Consider the following 22,924-nt stretch of genomic DNA (forward strand, 5'->3'; position numbering starts at 1 on the left):
CACTGCTTGAACAAACTGAAAATAAAACGGAAGAGCCATCTCTCTCCGAGCTAGAGTGAGGTTTAACACTCAAGGTAGAGAGAGTAACCATGTGGTACTTTTGCAAGATTGAAGCTTCCTGTTCATTGGGTACATTGTCAGAATTCATAAGCTCTGAAGTATATGATTTTTATGAAATGCAGCATTCTCTAATTTATAAACACACACTAAAAAATGGGGAAGGCTTGTAGTTTTCCAAGAACACTAATATCAAAATTGAAGGCAACATTGTGTTCTTCACAGCCGGTTTAAACTTGTTTGCAGTTGCTTCTTGTTTTCAGACTACGTGTCATACAGGTTTGGAATAAGACGTACTATTATGTTGGTTCTTCAACACACTCAAAATTAGTACATTTTAAGTCTAATTTAAGCCTACTTTCTAATTAGTCTAATTTTGTGTGCAGTTGAGAAGTTTGTCAATATGCGAGGAAAGCTTATAAATATGCAGTCGTAACACAATATCATATCGCCATTTTAAAAACTTTAGTACAAGCCTGCTGTCAACATGAGGTTGAATGAATTCCCTTACATCATCTTGTATTTGCTGTCTCCTCACATACAGCACAGTCAATTGATGGCGTGCCTCTTGAAAGGTAGCATACACCTTCCACTCTTTTCTTTTTGTACTTCCGGTGACATCAGATTGTTTGGGGCAAGGTCTTCCAGGAAACAGTAGAAGAGTAGATATTGTTCACAGAATTCCTCTTGCCAAGTTATTCTACGTTCTGTGGTAAAATGTCATACTCACCACTGAATGTCGTTAGACTTGTACCATCAAGTACAAAAAGAAAAGAGTGGAAGGATCTGTGTTGAGGCTGGAATTAGGGGTGAATAGCAACAACATTCAGTGTTGAGTATGACAACCTCAGCTTTAGTAGCTGGAGTCAGTTCCTTCTAGGCCAGGTGGGGAAAGGCCTGCAAGGCAGGAAGCAGGTCTTCCACGTCTCACAGCCAAGATTAAAACTAAATGAGACAGAAGCCACTTTCTGATACCTGCAAGGCTGTTCAAAGTATGTTTAGTGGATTACTCACCCTTATTAATTGATCCTGCTTGCATTGTTGCCACGGACTACCGTTTTATGATTTGGTTGGTGGGGGGAAGTGCTTTGAGAAGGGGTGCTAACTTGAATTAAATGTTGGGGCAGCCAGGTAAGCCCCACCCCACATAATTGATCACGTTATGCAGCACACACACACCATTTGAATGGCAATGCCCATTAACTTGGAGGGCCCTCAATTTGGAGGTGGCGGCAGCAAAGGAACCTTGGTCCCTAGGAGTTGGCTCTTATGGTTTTGAGAATCTAATTTATCCACTCTTACGAGTTTAATTTTGAATACCCAAAGGCAATGACCACTTAGAAGTAAAATGTTTGATTTTGACCACACAACTTTAAAGACTTTGAAGAAAATGTTTGCACTATAAACTTCCAGCTTATGAACTTGTAGTTGGATAAGATGTGCCTTGTGTAAGTACTTTACACAGTAAAATCTATTATGCTTCCTATCTGAGAACAAAACTGCATGCACACTAGAACCTTAACACAAAGGTTCTAACACAAAGCATTTTCTCTCTTGCTGGCTAACCTAAATCTCTTTTTGCCCAACTAATGGTGTTCCATTCGTGTTGACCATCACTGTGCTTAATCCACAGAATTGTGTTTTTCTATTCTGGAAAATATAAAACAGGGCACAGATAGTACAAAATCCTCCTTTTACTGTGAAGTTACAATCCCAGGGTATTTTTGTTCAATTCCTACCTTAATAGCACCAGTCTTTTCTTCTGTCAGGTTATTTAGCAGCACACTGTACTTTGGCATGTTAGTAAAATACCGTTGTCTTGCAGTGCGATCTGTGAGCTCCTCATGGCATAATTTTCAACTGCTTTGATGTTTCAAAGGTTCTGTTAAATAGAAATTAAATGATGCTGTCCTACTTGCCCCACACTTTACTATTGCCATGGTCTTGCAAGTTTTGTTTTCAAAGGTGCAGCCATGTCTTCTTCAAACAACAGCGACTGCAAAATTCAAGACTGCAGCATTTTTGGCTATCCAAAGTAGACTTAGAAAACTGTGACGTGAGATACCTGTGATTAGCAAAAATACCTTTGGAGAGATGATGTTAAAGTGGCTCACTAGTATAGGAGATGTGGTTTGTATGCCGTTGGTTCCAGGTTCAATGCCTGGCATTTCCAGGTAAGACTGAGAAGAGCTGTGCTTAAAACCTTGAAAAGCCACTTCCAGTCAGTGTAGCTAGCAGTGAGCCAGATGGATCAGTGATCTGACATTGTATAAAGCAGTATCGTCTGTTGCTAGGGGAGACTGCATCTGAGGAGAAGGTTGAGAAGAGAGTGTAGACCAAACAGTCTGCTGCTGATTCAACTGATCATTGTTATCAGGGGGGAACCAAGGAAGAGAAACCTGAAAACAGAAAAACTAAACCACGTGAAAGGAAAGCATTAAGTGCAATATTATGACCTAGGACAATAAAGCAAGATGATGCAGCCATCCATAAAATAACAGTTATATTGGAAATAGCACATTAATGAAACCCCCCATTAATAGCAAATTAAATTCAAATACAGGAAGAAAAGTCCACTTAGTGGGACAGCCATGCAGATAACCTATTACTCTAAAAATCTTACGAGTTCTCGGTGGGCCAAATTATTGCAAGCAGTATTTTTATCAAGGACAGGGGACACACAGTGTTGCATGTGATAACCTCTATGCAGTGTCATAATAAAAAGTAGTGCATAATAGCCGTGAAATAGCTTAATCAATGGTGGTGTCAAAATAATGTCAAGGAACATTTACTTAAAAACAGTGGGTGGTATTCTACTAACTTGTTCCTTCAGTGCAAAGATTTCCTCTTGCATAATGGAACTCCCCCTCCCCAAACCACTTCTGCAAGATTGGGTGAACCCCCAAAACCGATTTAAGGGGTGCGTGGGGAGAGTAGGGAGAAAGTTCCATTGCACAGACAAAAATACTTGCACTGATGGAATGAGTTAGCTAGCTGCTGCTTGGTGAACACATGCTTTGATGTGAGCAGCACTGAAATGAATAAAGAATTATTTGTTTAGCATACATGGCGACAGATACTTTGGGGAAAGTGTTGAAACCAGAGTTAGATTAGCAATCTTTAGAAAAGTCGGTGATACTGTGGGTGATAGTATTGCTAAATGCTGCATTACTCATTTGAAGTTACTGAAAATACTTGTGTTGCTCTATTACAATCCATCCGTTTCAAGTATTTCTGCTTGCTAGACGGAACCACCTCCCCTGTCCTGCTCCCATGCTGCTCTGGGGAGGGAGAGGTGTGTTCTCTCTCTCTCTCTCTCTCTCTCTCTCTCTCTCTCTCTCTCACACACACACACACAGAGAGAGAGAGAGAGAGAGAGAGAGAGAGAGAGAGAGAGAGAATTTCAGAGAGAGGCACAGATGCCCCATTGGTCTAACAGGACGTTGCACTTGTTGTCACTAGGGCATGTATTTAGTTGAATCTAGCCCTCTGTCCAGATGCACAATAAAGAAATGTTGCACAGGGTCTTGATTATCCTCAGAGTAATAAAAGCCCTTCAGTCAGCAATGGAATGAAGCATTGCCTCTATATTTTAACAGATCTTATAGATCTACATTGTGCCACAAACATGAATGCCATACAGCACATGTGCATATGTTGACTATTATATTAGATGTGTGACATAACCCCACCCTTAAAGAGCAGACTTGGCAGCTGTTCAGTTGATTTTGTTTGGCTAAAGCCTCTGTAAGTGACTAGATACCCAGACGGTCAGGACTGTGCTTTGTAGTAATTGTGGGGGTTTTTTGCTGCATTTTTAAAGAAACAAAGGTTGCCATTTTCAAGGTATGTTGGCAGTATTCAATCTTAAGATATAGAAATTCACATGAATTTTTTAATTCAATTTATTTATTTAGATGATCAGGCCCACTTGATTATTTTTAGTGTGGCTCGATTGGCGGATTTACACCTAGGTTTTCATCTCTATGGCATAGGATGGTTTGGAGGCAGGTTATCTTGCCGGCATTTGTAAAATAGAGCATTGTGGACACACACTAAATATTTTGAAATGCTTTGCATGCATTCCAGGTTGCTTAAGGATGGGGGCGATGGGGCTTATAAATAAGCGTATCTGCAAACGCAATCTTCACAGGGATTGTGCCAATTTTCCTGAAGATCACTAGCTTGACCCAAAGTGGCAGACCAATTGTGGTGCAAAACCCCCAGCAATGATGGCAACATCTCCCCCCACCTTTCTATTTGCATCTTCTCTGGGAAATGCTCCCCACCTCCCTTAACACTTCATGTTCAGTGCTGTTATAGAGAAAACAGTTACTTGGCATACCCTCAAAATGTGTAAAAGGTAGGACCTTTCAGTTACTGTGCTTTTATTTTTGTGGACAAACCAGGCCTGATTCAAATCCTTGTGCACAGCAGTTTCCTTTTCCTTTTGTTTGAAATGAAACGTATGCTTGGAGATTCCCTGTTGTGGAGGTAGAAAGGAATGGGAAAGCCCCTGTAGGTGTGGGACTCTGCTTCTGAAACACATTTGGTGTGGGTGTGTATTATCTATATCTACACACACACTCGCTCACAGAGCTGCTTTCTTTCTGGATGATTAATTCATTAGATTTCAAAATAACAATTCAATTAGCTGGTGCATTAGGGAAGTTGCTGAACTCAAGCTACTGTCTCCAGAGGAGAAACCTTTCAATTTTAATCCTTTTCCCTTGATGAATGGGGAAATGTCAACACCAGTTAGTCTGGATTTACTGTTTGGGTTAAGGATTTTTTTTTTTTTTACAGTAACTCGCTTGAAAAACCTACAAGAAAACCACTGGCATTGTGTGCCTTATTTTATAAGTATCAGGTGCACATTAACTAAAGCAGCCTCTTCACCTAAGCCTCATTCTGAAGAGCTGCATGTACTTGGATATGCAGTCTGCCCTTTTATTTGAATAGAGGGTTCCAGTCTGCTCATGTAGGTACATATAAAGATGCCTTATTCCGAGTGAGACCAAGTTATTAAATACATGCTGTCGATTCCTGACTGACAGCTGCTGTTCATGTTCTTAGGCAGCGCTTTTTCCCAGCCTTGCTACTTAAGCTCTTTTAACTGGAGGGCCCCGACACTGGAGGAAATTTTATACATGCAGAGGATGTACTTGACCTATAAGATTCTTCCCACATGTTTCTCTGTGTGTATGGATTAGGAGTGTCTGTTGAAATGAATGAACAAGCTTCTATAGTTGTGCTTCTCCCGGTGTTCTTCATATGCACCAGGATGTGGTTCTACAGCTGTAAAACTAATTATAGTAACAGTTGAGCATGGGTAGGACAACCGTGTTTCTTCTCCAGCAAATACAAGGTTTAAGTTCCACTCCTAGTGTCAAAACGAACGGCACAAGACCTTTTGACTGCATTGTAAACATTTATATCACTGTATTCTGCAAATGTTAAGGAACTGGTTTCTTCTTGCTATAAATAACAGTATATAACAGAGGAGCTAAAGACCATGTGAGAAAGGGATTTGGGAGACTTCTCAAAGTCCTTGTATTTGGTCATCTACCTAGAGTAAACATCCTTTAATGTCAGTAGTTGTGAAAATAAAGGAAATTCATTTAAGACCTTACATTTATATAGTGCTTTACACCACCACAACTAAAACCATATATAAAAAACCCACCTCCCCTAAGATGGAGAAACTATGAGGTTATTTGGTACCCACATACATATGTGGTGGACCTGCCCAATCCAGCAGAGTTTCTGGAATCAAATATTTGCAAACTGCAGTGCAGTCGTAGGGTGGACTGTGAATGCTGTGCTGGAAATTGCTTCATTGTCAGAGGCCCACTTTGCACATAACACTAATTTAAACCGTGTCTCAGTGTTAGCTAATAAAACAGCAGTATAGAAAAATATTCAAGGAAATTTAACAGAAATTCAGAAATTACTGAAACATGTAGGGCAGGGTCCAGTCTTTTGCATCAGGGAAAGCTGGTGCAAAAATATATGCCTTCACAAGACATCTGAAGCAATGGATGGTTGCTGCTTTATGCAGGGCAGAGTTGAGGGCATCCCACAGTACAGAGGCAACAACAGGAAATGCTTGTTTTTGGGTCACCACCCTCTGATACTGTCTAGGGTGCAGTGCCACAAGTAACATTTCTGCAAATGATCTAATGATAGAGGGGGATGTGTGTGTAGTAGCTAGCCTACTGTACAACAGGTAGATTTCAGAATGGCATAGCTGGAGAACAACAGCAAAGAGGAGCAAAGAGGCCATGATCCAGTCTCCCAAAACCTGGTCGTTTGTTTGCTTAGTGTGGTGTGTGAACCATTCCGATGTAAATTACGTACTCTGAGTACGCTAAAAAGCATTGCACAAATTCTAAGTATTCTTTTTAGAAGTGGTAGTGAGAATAAGGGGAGGGGGGAAATCCCACTGGGCACATGCAAGACCATGGGCATTCCTGAGCAGCACTGCAGATTTCAGCCATGATACATCCATTCATCTACGGAAAGGCAGCAACTGCTTTAGGCATGTCCAAAATGTGTGTGACTGCACACACATCCTTTGCACCAAACCCAGTAGTGACCCAAAAACATCACCAAAAGGCGGGGCGGGGTGTCTGCAGGCTTTCAATGGGTGTTCCGATTATATGCGACTTCAATAAGCACACAGTGCCTCAAAATGTAATCCCTGCACAAATAGGTCACTGCCTGTAATGTAGCTTTTGAATGCAGATTCTCCCTTTTGTTCCAGCTGTGGATGTACTCTCACCCACAGGTAAGAGACTCCAGTTACATTTAAAAATGGCTTTGTGGGAGGGGAGCAGTGCTTGTTCTTCTTTAATCCCAAAGGTTAGGTTTTTCACATGCAGTGCAGCTTTTCCTATCAGGTTTAGCATGGAAGGCTGGAAGCATTTTTCCTCTCTGGTACTTCCAGTTCAGTGTGTGGGAGGGCCCTTTGGAGACTGCACTCATATAAATGCTCATTTATTCAGTAAGCGCTGTGCTCAACCTATTCAGAGAGGTGATTACAAACGCTCATTTTATTTTTGTTTAATTTTTGTCGGGGGTGGTTCTGCTGTCTGAAGACCTGGCACGAGAAATGGGTCAGGAGGTGTTTGCTTGGGAAGTCTCTAGGAACAGAACTGGAAACTTGCCAGACAACACTGAGTCATAATATACATGCTCCAAGCTATCGCAGTACCTTATGAACTCACTCTTCAAATAAAATAATCACTGTTGTCAAGCTGTATACATACAATAAAACAAATAGCCTAGCTGCTTCTCTAGAGGTTCTTTGCTACATTGGACTCTGGCTCCTGTTTGCTGAAGGCTAGTCTTAACCTAAAATCTGCTGACATGTTTAACAGGAGGAAACTAAGGCAGAAACTCATGGTCTTTTAAGTCAAGTTAGCGCAATACAGAAGCATGGTGCCAGAACAACATACGAAGTTTAAAATACATTGTCACCAGCCTGATTTCTGGCATGCACAACAGAACACCACCTTGAAGATCTCAACTGGCAGACAGTATCATGCAACTGGAGAATTGTAGAGTTGGAAGTGACCACGAGGGTCATCTAGTCCAAACCCCCTGCAATGCAGGAATCTTTTCCCAAACATGAGGCACGGACCCACAACTCTGAGATTCAGAGTCTCGTGCACTACTGACTCAGCCATTTAGGTTTTAGAAGTCAGAACCAGCACTTTGAATCGGGCTGGACACGAATCAGAAGTCAGGGCAAGAATGATGTGAAGAGTGCAAATGATGTGAAGATGCCTGGCAGAAATATGGGAATGAACTCTGCTTAACAGTACTTGAGTGTGAAAACATACTATTAGAAGTGTGTGTGTGTGTGTGTGTGTGTGTGTGTGTGTGTGTGTGTGAAAATAGTAGGTGTTTGGTTGGTGGTGTTAATTAAAATTACATTTAAATATATAAGGGTTTCAAAGTGACTTACAGGAAAACAAAGCAAAATGAAAACACACACCACAATCCTCCCCCCCCCCCCCAAAAAAAAAAACCTCAGTGATAAAACAGGAAAATTGCATTTCGGATCTAGAGTGGGAGCTAGATTAGCTGAACTTGCTTGTATTTTCCAGATCTGATATTACATAGATTTACACCACCAGGAATTATATCAGTTTAGCAGCTGTATTTTCCAGTATCTACAGAAGGGGAACCAGAAATAATCTCCTTCTAATTCTACTTTTAAATGACAAGTTGTCCACAACCAAGGCAAACGGTATGTCAGAAGTACCTTTCACTTGAGTCTCCTTTTCAGTGTCCTCTGTGTTAGACTGATGACGGCGATGTCCCAGAAGATGGATTGTACCTTTGGTAGGTCACTAGCTCTGCTGCTCAGTGTGTGCCAGGAATAATTTAAAAATTAATCCTATCAGCAGAATTCACTCTGTCAGTGAAACAATACAAACGGCTGCGTTTTCTCTCTTCACGTCCTAATTAATTAGATTTTAGGCTAGTTAATTAAATTGTAGGTTCCTTGCTTTCTGCTAGAATTCTACGTGAAACACATCTTAGATAAGCATGCATTCTTTTTTCAGATACCCCCCCCCCAAAAAAAATCGCTTTCACTGATGTGTAATCGTGATTGCAAACTTTTATGAAGACCCTGTCCAAATAACGTTGCTAATCTCCCTTTGCTTCGTCCTCATCTCCCTGTGCCTCTGTAATATTTAGATTGTAAGCATGTGAGCAGGGTCTTGTTAGTTTTCATTTTTGTGTGTGAAGCGCCTAAAGCATTACACAGCTTTAATAGGAACAGAGATGTGCATTTTGCAGGGGGGGCAGGGACAGGACGACTCATCTTTGAGCTTATTTCATGTTAATAGCAAAAGTGGTGTGTTGTGCTCTTTCAGCAGAGAAGTAGAAATTATGAAACGTATTGTGTATGTTTTGTTTTCATTGTTTTGATTTTGCATGTGGTGTGTATATCTGTGCGTACACACATACAAACAAGCAAGCAGTAGTTGCACACTGGGTCAAACAAGGTGCACCTCATGTTTCCGATTTCTTAACCGTGAATAAGGGATTGGGAGCAAGTTCCAGCATCATATATCGCCCTTCCTTGGCCTTTCGCTGACTTAATCATGTCAAGCATTTCCTAACAGAAATGGATATTTCCTATTTTGATTGACTTATATAAGTGCTAACTTTAATTATTAGTTAACACTAAGACTTACTGGCGTGGTTCGCATAACTTGGTTAGCCAAGCTCTGACTTCAGACTACTGGCCATCTGCTCCTCTACTTATCCCCAGTCTTTTTTTTTTACTTCTGTGCACACTAACCACCTCAAAATTAGCGAGGAGAGAGTTTAACCAGACGCCTGGGTTTGGACAACACACACAATTTGACTTAGCTCAGTGCAGCAATAAAATATGTGAAATACCCCATTAACATGTCTCATGTGGATGTGACCAAGTTGTGACTCTGATTATCATTAGATTTTGAAACCTTAGGCCTGACACTTAGGTTACTTCAACAACAAGGCAACCACTGCAACAACAAACCTTCCAATTCTGTGACTCTTGACACTGAGCAGCTTTAATCCACTTTCCCAAGGACTGATGTGATGCGGGGTGGAACTGCAAGGTGGGCTTCTCGTGTGGTGCTCTGGGGCTTCTTCTACGCCACCACTGTAATAGAAGTTGCTCTATAGCCCAGTGGTTAGAGCACAGGCCTTGTAAGCCAGGGGTGTCAAGTTCGATCCTTGCTGGGACCTGAGTGGTTTTTCCCCTTCCTCTTTTGGGAACACCTGGGATAGCTCAATCAGTAGAGTGAAAGACTCTTAATCTCAGTCATGGGTTCAAGAGCCACGCTGGGCAGAAAATTCCTGCATTGTAGGGGTTGGACTAGATCACCCTCATGGTCCCTTGCAGCTCTACAATTCTCTGATTCTAAGTAGTGGGCATTTGTGATTTTAATTCTTTAGTTTTTGCTGGGAAGGGATTGTCTTTCAGATATCATTTTTGTCGTTATTTTCCCCATTTCCATGCTTGTGATGAACCTACTGGTGGGGGCTGGCTGTGTGCAAGAAAATAAGAAAGGTTCTAAGTTTTGTTTGGGCATGCTTGCCTTGAGAACTCTTCCACAGATGCTGTCGTTCTGGCTCAAATGTGCATATGCTTCATGTTCAAAGGAATCTAGGCATAATTTTCTCCTGTTACTGTGCAGTAGTGTTTCCCCAGTGTATAATGATCGTCTTCTGCCAAATTGCTAACTTGCTTTGCTATCACTACTATTTTGCTGCCTGTTTTCCTTTTCAGGCAGTCAAGTAATCTGTCACAGAACTGAAAGCAAACATTTGGGCTCAGTGATCAGAGGATTGCTTTCAGCCTTAAGTATCCAGGATGTATCTCGCTCAAAATAGGTTTTTGTTTTTGTTAAAAAAATGTTGCAGTCTTATTGACCATACTTGTCATGCAGCGTGTAAACTTTCTTACCCTCTGGAATGGATTATTGATACTGGTGTTTGGATTTCTTACTGAACTGTGTTAGTGAGTTGGCTCATGTTTTCCGAAATGAAGGTCATCCAAAAAACTCTAATTTTCTCACTTGGCTGTGGTGCAGCCCTTGAGAAACTCTAGGGCAAAGAACTGTTTTCAAAAAACATGTTGGCAGAATGGGGAAATTGGAACATAGGAAACATGATAACAAAAGATTAGTATTTTATATGGGTTGTATCCAGCTAAATTCAGTTCCGAATATACCTATTGAAGTTAATGCCCTGTTAGTCCACTCCCGTCCCCCCATTTTTAAAATTTATTTAATAATTCTGCTCCAAAAAATACTTTGCATCACAATATTATGCAAGTACGTATGAATTAACATAAAATTACAGCCTTATTCTTACAAAACCTAGAGACCTATCTGAACTTGCTTTTGTAGACATAATTATTGGCAATATTGTAGAAGGCAAGCAGTTTCCCCAGAATTTATGTCTGCATTCACTTGCAGTTGTTATTAGATAAGAAGGTTTTTTTGCCATCATAGCCAAATCCCCAAGTTTGTTAAACCATTCTTTCCAGGGAGGCAGTAATGTAACCCGTTTTCAGCCAATAACATCCTTGCAGCTGTTAACAAATAGGGTGGAATTCAGTGTTGCGCTACAGTGGTACCTCCGGTTACATACGCTTCAGGTTACATACGCTTCAGGTTACATACTCTTCAGGTTACAGACTCTGCTAACCCAGAAATAGTGCTTCAGGTTAAGAACTTTGCTTCAGAATGAGTACAGAAATCGTGCTCCGTGGGCGCGGCGGCAGCAGGAGGCCCCATTAGCTAAAGTGGTGCTTCAGGTTAAGAACAGTTTCAGGTTAAGTACGGACCTCCGGAACGAATTAAGTACCGTATTTTTCTCTCTATAACACGCACCAGACCATAACACGCACGTGGTTTTTAGAGGAAAACAAGAAAAAAAAATATTCTAAACGAAATAGTGGATATATGATTTTTGTGGTTCATGCTGTGGCCACAGACATGTGATCTGACAGTGAGTTTGGAGTAGCCCAATGCAAAAATCCTGAGGATCCATGTGGATGTGGATCCATGCTTTGTAACCACGGAGGAGGGAAGGAAGGGGAACCCTGGATCCTCTGCTCACGACTGCAGCAGATCCCCCCCCGCCACCCACAGGCACTCACTCCATAACACACACAGACATTTTCCCTTACTTTCTAGGAGGAAAAAAGTGAGTGTTATGGTGCAAAAAATATGGTACTTAACCCGAGGTACCACTGTATTACAATTGTTCTGTCTACGCAAGCATTGCAGTTTGCCAGATAGATTGACCCCCCTCCCCCATGTGCTGTTCCAGGGGTTCTCCCACACAAACCCAGCCATTTTCAGGAGGTGCAGGAACACGTGGGGGGGCAGAAGGGGGGGAGGCCCCATCGCGCAAGAGGGTGTTCTTGGCAGGGCTGCCACTGATGGGGTTCATTGGGTGAATTCCGCTCCGCCCATAGGGTTTAAGTTTGCTATCTTCCTTCTTTTTCGTGATGATACATAGTTCAGCGATATCAATACGGGATCTAAGGGAACTTCATATTTTAATATTTCTGTAATTATTCTAATAATCATCTTCCAGTATTTTTGTAATGTCATTAAGTAAATGTCTGCCACATATGGCAAAATGTTCCATTCTCCTTTTTGCACCTCCAGTACATTTTTGAATATGACGTATTAAAAATTAAAGCCAAGAAAACAGATGTCTTACGTTTTCGTGCGTTTCATTTTATTTGCTTATTTCTTCAAAAGAATGTTTTTTAATCCAATCCATTATCCTATAAACCTTACAGCGGTATTTTGTCTTCACAACAACCCCCAAAGTTGCGTTTTTTGAAAAAGCTGAAAACTCATTGTGGCAGCAAGAATAATTTATATGTGCATGTTTTGAAATACTAAGTAAAATGTCTGATTTCTTTTTTTCTTGTCCTATTAGGATGATAGTGATGGGATTCCATGGTCGGAGGAGAGGGTGGTACGAAAAGTCCTTTACTTATCCCTAAAGGAATTCAAGAATGCGCAGAAGAGGCAGCATGGGGATGGCATCAACGGGAGTCTCAAAGGCGTGAATGGTAAGTCTCTTGGCGGATCGGCTTTGTTCCAGCTCTGTGTGCTATGTTTGGGAGTCACAGCAGAAGTTTCTTGGAGCCAGCTTTCCCCCTTCTGTTTCCCTGTTATGTGTCACATCATACAACTGTGTGAGCAGTCAGTTCATTGAGGGGGAAGGAACTTGCTTTCCATGTTTCTGGCAATCTCTTTTGAAAGCCTGTTTCTTCCTGAGCAAGATCAAGTCTACGTAGTCTAGCATTGCAGTCTCTCACCATGATCGAAAGACTAATGGAGAATTGATGTACCAGTTTTATGATGAAGAGAAGTTTACTACAAGTGCACCCGTTTGGAAACTCATGGAAGCAGCGGAGTGGTAAAATTGTTTTTGTTGCATGGAGAAGTGATACAGATGACTGTCTTCTTGCTGCAGTGGTCATGCATTTGCATAACTTAAATAACTTGCATAACTAAAATGCCCGTCTATATTTGCTCATGTTTGTGTATTGCATAGGCAATCGTTAAAAAATTACCCTTTTCAAATTAGTTGAGCCTCATGCAGAATATTCTGGAGCATTCTTTTAACAAATATTTTCACTAAATGAAAGGAGGAGAAATGTCACTGTATACTTTCTTATTTAGCTTTCATTTGACAACCACAGCAGTTACTTCCAACATATCTAGAGCATTTTCCAAATGTCTGCATAATTGCATGCCTACTAGCATCTTACAACAGCAGCTGGCTGCTTGTGTAGTTTTCCTTGTGCTTGTACGTTGCATCATTTCTGATGCGTCATATTTCAGCACTTACTCATTGAGAACTTGGGTGTTTGTTAATAAAGATACAAGGATGTGAGCTGTTTATCTACAGAAGATCTACTGCACGGTCAATTTATAGCATCTCACATCTGAAAAAGAAACTCCCTCAGTTTTCTCAGCTTAGTAATAAATACCAATCTGAAAGATAGTCACGTTTTAGCAGCAAACCATACCAATTTTCCTGGACAAGTACACACAACAGCTTCAGCTTTCTATATGGCTCTGCTTCGTTGATCTTCCGTCAAACAGTTTCTTTAAGGAAGGTTTCTTATTCCATTGTGTGTGTTTTTACTCTGTAGTCTACAGGGAGCAGAAAAGGCCTTGAAGGCGTAATGCACAACAACTGTATGTTGGGAAGCTTTGAGGGAGTGCCAGGTTACAGAGCATGACTGAGATTTTATAGTGTCTGGTTTCTTCCAAGTAAACTTGATGAAAAGCGGGTTAACCCAGTTTTCATTCTCAGAACAGCTCACACACAAGGGAGCACATCTACATCAAGCACTGCACTCTGAAAATACAAACTGCACCAGTGAAACACAATGTGTCTGGCCTTGAAGTGTTACAAACTGACAAAATGTAGGAAGGTTTTCTTAATTTGCATAACTTTCCTAATTCTGCATGATTTCAGCTACAATCCTGTACTCACTTAACATGAGAATATGTTCTATTGAACTCAGTGGTGTTTACATCTAAAAAGACATACATAGATTGCAGAGTTAGAATTACTTTAAAGGTAAAGGTAAAGGACCCCTGACAGTTAAATCCAGTTGCAGACAACTCTGGGGTTGTGGCTCTCATCTCGCTTTACAGGCCGAGGGAGCTGGCGTTTGTTCGCAGACAGTTTTTCTGGGTCATGTGGCCAGTATGACTAAGCCGCTTCTGGCACAACGGAACACCCAAACCAGAGCAGTGCACAGAAACGCCATTTACCTTCCCACCAGAGTGGTACCTATTTATCTACTTGCACTTTTTTTTGGCGTGCTTTCGAACTGCTAGGTTGGCAGGAGCTGGGACCAAGCAAGGGGAGCTCACCCTGTCACGGGGTTTCGAACCGCCAACCCTTCTGATCGGCAAGCCCAAGAGGCCCAGTGGTTTAGACCACGGTGCCACCTGTGTCCCTATAGAATTACTTTAGACTTATGTGAATAGAATTGCACTATCAGTCTGAACCCTTATGAAGCAGAGGGTTTTTTTAAGGAATAGTATTGTGGGGAAAATTTGATGAGTGAGGTAGAGTATGTGTTGCTTTATGTCTAGAGGAATGTGATACAAAGCCTTGAACAGCAACATAACACACAATCTATTTACCCCATGGCAGAACAGTGGAGCCTTTGACAGACACTGGCTGAAATCCTGTGCACAGAATCTCAGGACTGTAAACACATATATTAAAATCATTTGCTCCCAACTTCCCAATGCCTAATGAAAGAATAACATGTTCACTTTGTGACGAAAAGCTAGCAGTGAGGAGGCGCAGTCATATTTCTAGTGGGAAGGAATTGTATAACCAGGGTGCCACAGCAGAGCAGGCCCTATCTTGGGTCACTGCATATTGCACTCATAGGAAGGACCATGAGGAAGACCACTCTCACAGATCTTAAGGGTCCAAGGTACCAAATATTGAGAGAGGTACTCCTTTGATTATGCGTGTCCCAAACCATATAGCACTTTATAAACTAATGTCAAGATTTTAATTGAGCCCAGTAGCAAATCAGCAGCTGGTCCAGTTCCTCAGGAATTGCTGCCATTTGAGTTCACAATGCCGCTCAATAGCCTGGTGGCCACATTCTACGCCAATTTCAGTTCTTCACGATCTTCAAGGGTAGCTTCATGTAGAGCACATAAATCTACAAGGTGCTCAGTGTAGATTTTGCCAGTTTCTTTCGACAACAGAAACTTGAGATTGATTAATTAAAAACAAGGAAATAGGCCCTTGACGAAGGCATTTTGGGCCAAAACATGTTGGGGCCATTGTATAAATAATTGTATAAACTCATCAGTTTTTTGGTGTATGTGAGATTCATTTCTCTTTTTTAAACTTCAAACCATGGTCTGGCATTATGTCTCAACAAAACCCATGTCATCTGTAGTGATTTAGAAGGATGAAATTTAATAAACAGATGAGTTAAGTTATCTACATATTTTCTTTACTAGGTATCTGCTTTGTTGCCTCTGGATATTCACAGGGTATAGAATGACCACTGTCCTGTTTCTACAATGTGCCTTTGTTCGTTTTGTTTCTGTTCCACCATGTGGGAACACTAAAATCAGAAGGGGATATTTTTGTGTGATGTCAGGAAACCCTTTGTAGCATTCAGTGGGAGTCTTTCTCACTCTGGGAAACAGGATAACACATCAGCAAGCCCAAGGGAACATGTGCCGTAATTTTGAATGTTACTATCTGGTATTTCAGCAACGGTTTTAATAAGCCTAGGCCTTGGGTTTGAGATCGTGATAATCAGTTTTTCAGAGGTCTCTTTGAAAGAGAGAATCTCATTCTCACGGGAAATAGCTTTCTTTCTAATACTGCTTTAGACATGAAATAGACTGCTGTAAAATTGAAGTATAGAATGTAACCACCCTTGGCTTTTATTCATGAGGCTGTATTTTGTATCCTTCAGCAAAGTAGCATATAAAACAAGGCATTTTTCCTTAAAATGAAAAGCCACGAAAAACTGCTCTTGAAAACACATGGGCATCACTTGAGTAAACAACAAAAATACTTAGATAATGGACATAGATATTACCCACATTAATTTCCTTGTGCTCTCTACGTTCATCTTATGAAAGACATTGGACATTGACAAACCATGGTTTGTAGAAGCCATGGTTTTATTTCGCAACCCATGACTTGAGCTTTCAAATAATTGGCAAACTGCAAGCCATGGTTTAAAGTTGGCTAGCTGGGGTTTTTTTGTTTTGTTTTTTTGGCCTGTTTAGTTCTCCTTTCTGTAGATTTAGTGGCACCTAGAAGTGGGATAACAGCTGCAGCTATGCTTTGCTAATTCAGGCATTTGGCCAAAATCGAAGTTAATAGAAACTGTAGTTTGCAGACCACTTCAAACCATAGTTTCTGAGGGTTTCACATAAAGGATATGTTTTGGTTTTTCTTTGTTGTGCTCAACATCTAACCTTATGGAGCTGGATATATCTGTCCCATTCTCCTCTATATACCGGTAATTTGTGAGAAAACAATTGTGTTCCCATTTGTTAAATTCTCATTAGCCTTATGAGGTCCAGTGTTGTGATCTGTCATTTGGTGTCGCAGTTTGGCCCTATAGGTAGAGGGCCATTTTGTGACAATACTAAAGCTGTGCTCTGCAGTACTTCAAACCTCTGGCTAGCAGCTAGTGAATAATTTATTTTAATTTAATTTATTTTGTCATGGGGGTACTGTCAGCCTACTATAAGCCTACTTATGCTAGCAAGACATTTTGACATGGAGACAATGATGACTGGCAAAATAATTTCAAAGTGACTCCACTACTGTATTCGTATTATTATTATTATTTTATTATTTATTAAATTTGTTACTTACTTTATCTTGCCCAAGGCAACTCAAAGTGACTTACAACTACCCTCCACTATCCTCCTTCACCTCCCAGAAAGATCTTACACCAACATTTTTCTCAAATTGGCAATAGTAAAAATGCTGACATGTAATGTGAGGCACTTAGCATTTTGTCTTGTAATCTCGCTGAATTTTTCCATGCAGAGAAAAGGTAGCATATAAAAGTCATGGTTGAATTTCTGGGTGGCCACCATACGAATGATTACAAACAACTTCTGAGTGTGCTTGTGGGGTTCTTGGTTATGTGCAAACATGCCATAATATGGTACTTAAACCCCAGGAACCATCTGTGCTGCTTTGAAAACTTACAGTTAAATATTATCCATTTTTCTATATACCAGTTTTCATTCAGGGTACTTTGTTTCCTGAAAGGATATTAAAATGTAATTATTTGGAGAGCGTTTCATTTATTTTTAAGATGAGCTAGTGGGATATAAAAATACTCAAAGGCTTAAGCAATAATACTACCCACATTTCAAACTTTCAATCTCAAGTTTATGACCTAAAGCCAGGGATAAAAGATTTCACACAAGTCTTCACTTTTTATTAAATGGGAACAACCATAGATAGACTATTCCAGTTTTGAAATGAAAGCTTTTAAATGTATAGAATTCTAACATAAGTCTCATTTACCTTAGTTTTTAATTACTGTATCTAGGAAATTCAGGAATAATAAACATCCATTTAGAAATGTGGGTTTTATAGCAAGCCTCTAAGGGATGTTATCACAGGTTTTTGGTTTCTGATCTTTTCTTTTTCTTTTTGTGGGTAATATGCAGGCTGAATGCACACCTCCAAGCCACTTTCAGAAGATTGCTGCACTAAGCAGCAGTGAATATAGTACTATGGTGGTCCAGGAAAGGGTTTTAAGAAGCACATTTAACATAACAGAAGGGAGAGACTTACTGGATAAAGACTGGGGGAGACTTACTGAAGCATATAGAAACTGCATGACAGAAGCCAGAGGAAGAAGTGGGAACAGGGGACAGAATGAATGATATACGGGCTGGCCTGAACCAGAAAGAAAGATTGTGTAGATTCATATTCCGTTAATTAAATAAACAATCTTATTACAGTGTTAGAATTTTTTACAATTCTAGCCCACCCTCCTTCAGTTTAGGGCAGCATCCATTGTGTTACTTCATGAGGAAAAAGTGGCAGGACAACAAAGTGACTTCTTCCTGTCACCTAAAGGTATATATCCATATGTACCCCTCGGGTTGTGAATGTTCAGGTAATGGTATAGGGACCCCTGACCATTAGGTCCAGACGCGAATGACTCTGGGGTTGCGGCGCTCATCTCGCTTTAAAGGCCGAGGGAGCCGGCGTCTGTTCGCTTCTGTAGACAGTTTTTCCAGGTCATGTGGCCAGCATGACTAAGCCGCTTCTGGCGAACCAGATCAGCGCACGGAAACGCTGTTTACCTTCCTGCCAGAGCGGTACCTATTTATCTACTTGCAGTTTGATGTGCTTTCAAACTGAATGTTCAGATTTCTTCTCAAACTAATTGCAGGAACATTTGTGTCACTTTGTAGTGAGCGAAAAGCTGTGGCGTTCCTCTCCTCCCTCCTTTTAAAAGCAATCAGTCAGTTCTCTAATTGTACCCCACCCCTTAAAACTAAGTTTTAGTGAATTCTAGTAGATTAACTATTAATATGTAACTTCATATCAGGGGCCTGGGATAACAGAGAAAAAGATGGGCCAGACCCCCTTTCCAAAAAAAACCACTTCAGCCCTGGGCTACAAGGTTAGTGCCTAGGTTAACTTTAATGCAGGAGAAGGAAGGAGACAGACTGTGAGCCTCTCTCATGCTCATCATCTCCTAACCATGATGAGGACATTGGAAACCTTAAAAGTAAATCTTCATTGTTGCACTATGGGTGTTGGATAGTACCACATAAGGTCCACATGACCTTTCACCCACCACTAGGCAGCCTGTGAACCATTCCCACCTGCCACAGTTACCTCACCACCAAACAGAGATGCATGCTTACGTTGACTAAGATGACAACTCTTTTTATCATGATGGCCACATTTGCTCTTGGGCAACCATCTGGGGGCCACATGACCATTGTGGGTGAGGCCAGAATGGAATGTGGATGACACAACAGATGTGACTCTTCTTTTTGTAAGAGACTCTAGATGTGTGATGAGAGATAAGGACTAAGGAGAATTCTGAGGGCTGCATGGAGGGAGCTTGAAGGCCACACAAGGCCCTTCTTCCTGAAGTTCCCCACCGCATGGACAAAACAATTCCTGACAAGCATACCGATCAATAAAGGCCAAAGATGCTCAGAGTGAGGGTTAGAGAGAGTGGTTCGATTCCTAGCCACTTGGAATGTGGACTCATCTCTTCACCCTGCTTATTATCTCCTCTTGCCTACTGGCCTGATGCAGAGGAACAACCGGAAGAGTGCAACAGCTTGGGACAGATGATGGGCTGCATTGACAGAGTGCAAAGCGGCTGTTCTTTTCTGTGTGCAAGGAAGACTCACATTTTGCAGCTGAGTAGGGATGATAATGTACTCAGCAGCATCTGCAGATCTTTATGGTTCTGTTTTCTTGCTTGTACTCTCTGACATATGTACTTGTATCTCTTATTGCAGGAAGAGTCCCAAGGTAACCTTGATTCAAAAAGAACAGGTGCGGGAATGAGAAGTCTAGACTCTAAATGCATAATTTTGTTGACTTTTATGGTTTTTGGCTGCCTTCCATTCTCTTTATCCTGACAGTGACTTCTATAAGCTTATCAGGTTCTGGTGCTTTTTGGGCAGATTTAAAATAATCTTTGGTACCCCATTTACTGGAGAACACATTCATAGCTCTCCATTTCCCTATAAGGAATTTGCTTTCCTGACTAGTCTCAGCAAGAGGAGTTTATGGACCTTTGCTTGACATGTGATGCTTATTTTCAAGCTTGGCTCTTTGTCTTAGAACCCTAATATAAGGAAGCACCTGGACCCTAATGTTGTAGCTTGTTGAGTGGAAGGACCCTAACAAATTGACTCTGCCTGCCCAGCATCTGACTGAGTCCCAGGTTTGTAGCTGAAAACCTTAACACTAGGCTGGGGACAAAAGTTGTCTGGTTGCTGTTCTGAGAAAGAGTCACCTGACTGTGATGTTTCTCATTATTGCTAACATTGGCTCCTCTTATTTGAATATTCGCTCTTTGCAGACCACAGCGAACCAGCTTGCTTTCAGATGAAAATACTAATAGCAAGCGAGGAAACCAGTCATAGCAAACTTTCACCCCACTTTGTAGTCCACATGAATGTCTAGTCTCAAAAAGGAAGTCTCCTCATTGCTGTTCAATGACTGTAGTGCCAGCTGTCACTTTTGGTTGGACTAAACTTAATTTGGGTTCTGCTTGTTTTGATAGTAAGGCTCTGCTGCTTTTTCTTAATGGAAGGACCAGTGGTTGGTGTTTTAGTCTAATCTAGTGTTTCCCATTTGCGTCTTCAACTGATTTCAGACTATAATTCCCATCACCACTGGTCTTGCTAGCTAGGGATGATGAGACTTGTAGTCCAAAAACACCAGGAAACCCCAGTTTGGGAAACACTGGTCTAATCTGTGCCCCATAAGGGAATAAGCACACTTTTATGTGTCCGTCTTAACAGTGTTCTAGAGTTGTAGCTCCAGGGTTTTTAATAATGCTAGAAATAAACAGTGGTGGCGGTAGTGGCAGCAGTGTGATGTAGTGGACAGAGTAAGTGTCAAAACCCTTCTCAGCTACGCTGCTCACTGGTGATGTGGGGCCAGCTGCTCCCTCTCAGCCTAACCTACCTCACAAACATTTGGGTGAAGCCTGATTTCCACATTGCTAGCCTTTGGGAAAGTCCATATTCACATTACACGAACACCGATCGTGTTTTAAGTTCAGCTGCCATGTGTGTGCCTCAAGTTATAGTTGTGAGAAAGATCACTGATATCATCTTGAAAGAAGTGCTGCTAAGTGTATGGAAATATGTGCACATGTGAGGAATGGCAGCTATTGATGTGAGAAATGCTGCTGTTTTACATAATTTAACTGCAAACAGTAATCTAGGGATTCACTCTTCTCAATATCTAAGTTGCATGTACTGAATCTCTCGTATGACAGGCAGGCTCAGATTTCTTTCCTATTGCTTTATTGTGTTTAAGAGCTTTTCCTTTCTGCTCCTTCTCCTCATTTTGACGTCCATGACCAGCATTCCTGATGCGTGCAGTTCCACCATCTTTGATTGTTCCAAGTATGCAGCACAACATGGAATTTGACATATTGGGCAGGAAATGGTTGCTCAGTCTTTTGCTGCAGGAATAACTCTCTCTGGCAGTAGCTTGGTGGGATCCCTTCTTCCTGTAGAAAGTATCATTTTTCAGGTTTAAGATCCTTCCTTGCTTCTGAAGTTAGGAAGTATAAATGAAAGCAAATGGCGTAAATGGTCAGAACTTGGGTTTTATGTGTATTCATTTTACTTACTTGAGTTTATATGTATCCCACATCCTCTCTGCTGGATAAAGCCCCCTTAAGCATCTCCCAAAATGCACATGAACATAAAATTATATCTAAACCAATAAAAAGGCAAGACAATAAAAACTAATAGATCATGCTTAATTTTTAACATTTGGGAACAACATTCCTGACTCTTTACTCTTGGGTCAATTTATATTTTATTGAAAATAAATTTTACTCTGACCTCTAAAGTTAGGGTGAAATCTGTGCAATTTCACACATTTATATTTTGAGGCATTCAGAGTGAGAGCATCAAGGAAGCACATAAGGTTTTCTTCTTAAATACTGTAAGTTAAGTGTTTTTGTTTGGGGTGTAAATAAATTATTCATTAGGCTTTCAATTTGGTCTGATTTTTCCTTTGTCTTTCATTGTCAGCAGATTATTCCATGTGTTATACAGTGTAATTTCCCCCAAGATGTTTATATTTTGAAGTAAAATTAATTACTCTCGATCGGAGTTCTGCAGGCAATTACGAAGGTGCTTTTGTATAAGCCAAGCAGAGCTTGTAGGAGTAGAATGTATCTGGATACAGCTGGGAGGGGGGGGGGAGAGAGTGTTTGGTTTTTGTTTTGAATTGCTGTGCTTAGCAGAGGATTAAATCTATTGTCAGATAATGCTTGCTCTGGAGGGTCAGCACCCCATTACTGGGTCATGTGTTACCGCTGTAAGAGGCCTCTTCAGAGCATGTGTCACATTGGAAAAAAATATTTCTTGAGTCTGTCTGGAGGGCTGCCCACGCTTCAGGCAAAAGCCATGAAGGGCTGTTCTGAATGACATGCATTACAATATCAAATGAGGATGCACAATTGGAAATATGCCACAGCTTTTTGCTTTCCATAGTCAAATATTTGAGCTCCCTGCAGGAACATCTATGCAGCCATGCTGCTACGCATAGAGACATGCAGGCCTCTCAGTGAAGGGAAGCATTTTCTGTTTCCCGGCCATCTTAATTCATTCAAAACACTTACCAGCTATCTTGCAGTCGCTTCTCTCTCTGATTCTAGGTTTGCGTTTTCTTTTCTTCTTAAAAAAATAGCTTTCAGATTTGCTTTACTGTTCCTTTATTTCATTTACGCTGAATTCTTCAAGTCATTGATTCCAAAATGGTATCTTTTACTTCAGTTGAAATTGTTTATTGTCATATTTTGTTTTCAAAGCTGTAAAAGGTAACTGCTTCAAACCAGTTTTGGATGATACATTGTCCTATATGTTTGACGCCCCTTGTTCTTTTCCCCAAAGCGATCTTGTGCGTTTTGCCTGTTGTGCTAAATCTGCCCTCCTTGGTACAGGCATGCCTCAGAGATATTGTGGGTTTGGTTCCAGACCACCGTAAATCAAATATCGCAATGGAGCGAGTCACACATTCTTTTTTGTTTCTCAGTGCATATAAAAGTTTT

The 22,924-nt window shown here is 40.9% G+C and overlaps 1 protein-coding gene across 3 annotated transcripts in view; it reads left to right on the plus strand.

Annotated features, from left to right (window-relative positions):
* The window catches only part of JARID2 (jumonji and AT-rich interaction domain containing 2), a 184,673-nt gene that overhangs the window by 81,147 nt on the left and 80,602 nt on the right, over window positions 1–22,924 (plus strand). For all 3 annotated transcript variants that reach the window (XR_014566286.1, XM_083747150.1, XM_083747149.1), the window contains exon 2: window positions 12,532–12,667. Coding sequence is in view for 2 of the 3 variants with exons in the window: in XM_083747150.1 (XP_083603276.1) it covers window positions 12,532–12,667 (136 nt within the window). In the remaining variant the exon portion in view is untranslated. The remainder of the gene's footprint in view (window positions 1–12,531; window positions 12,668–22,924) is intronic.

This window comes from Podarcis gaigeae (genome assembly GCF_964106915.1).
Source record: "Podarcis gaigeae genome assembly, chromosome: 7".
NCBI classification, from domain to species: Eukaryota; Metazoa; Chordata; class Lepidosauria; order Squamata; family Lacertidae; genus Podarcis; species Podarcis gaigeae.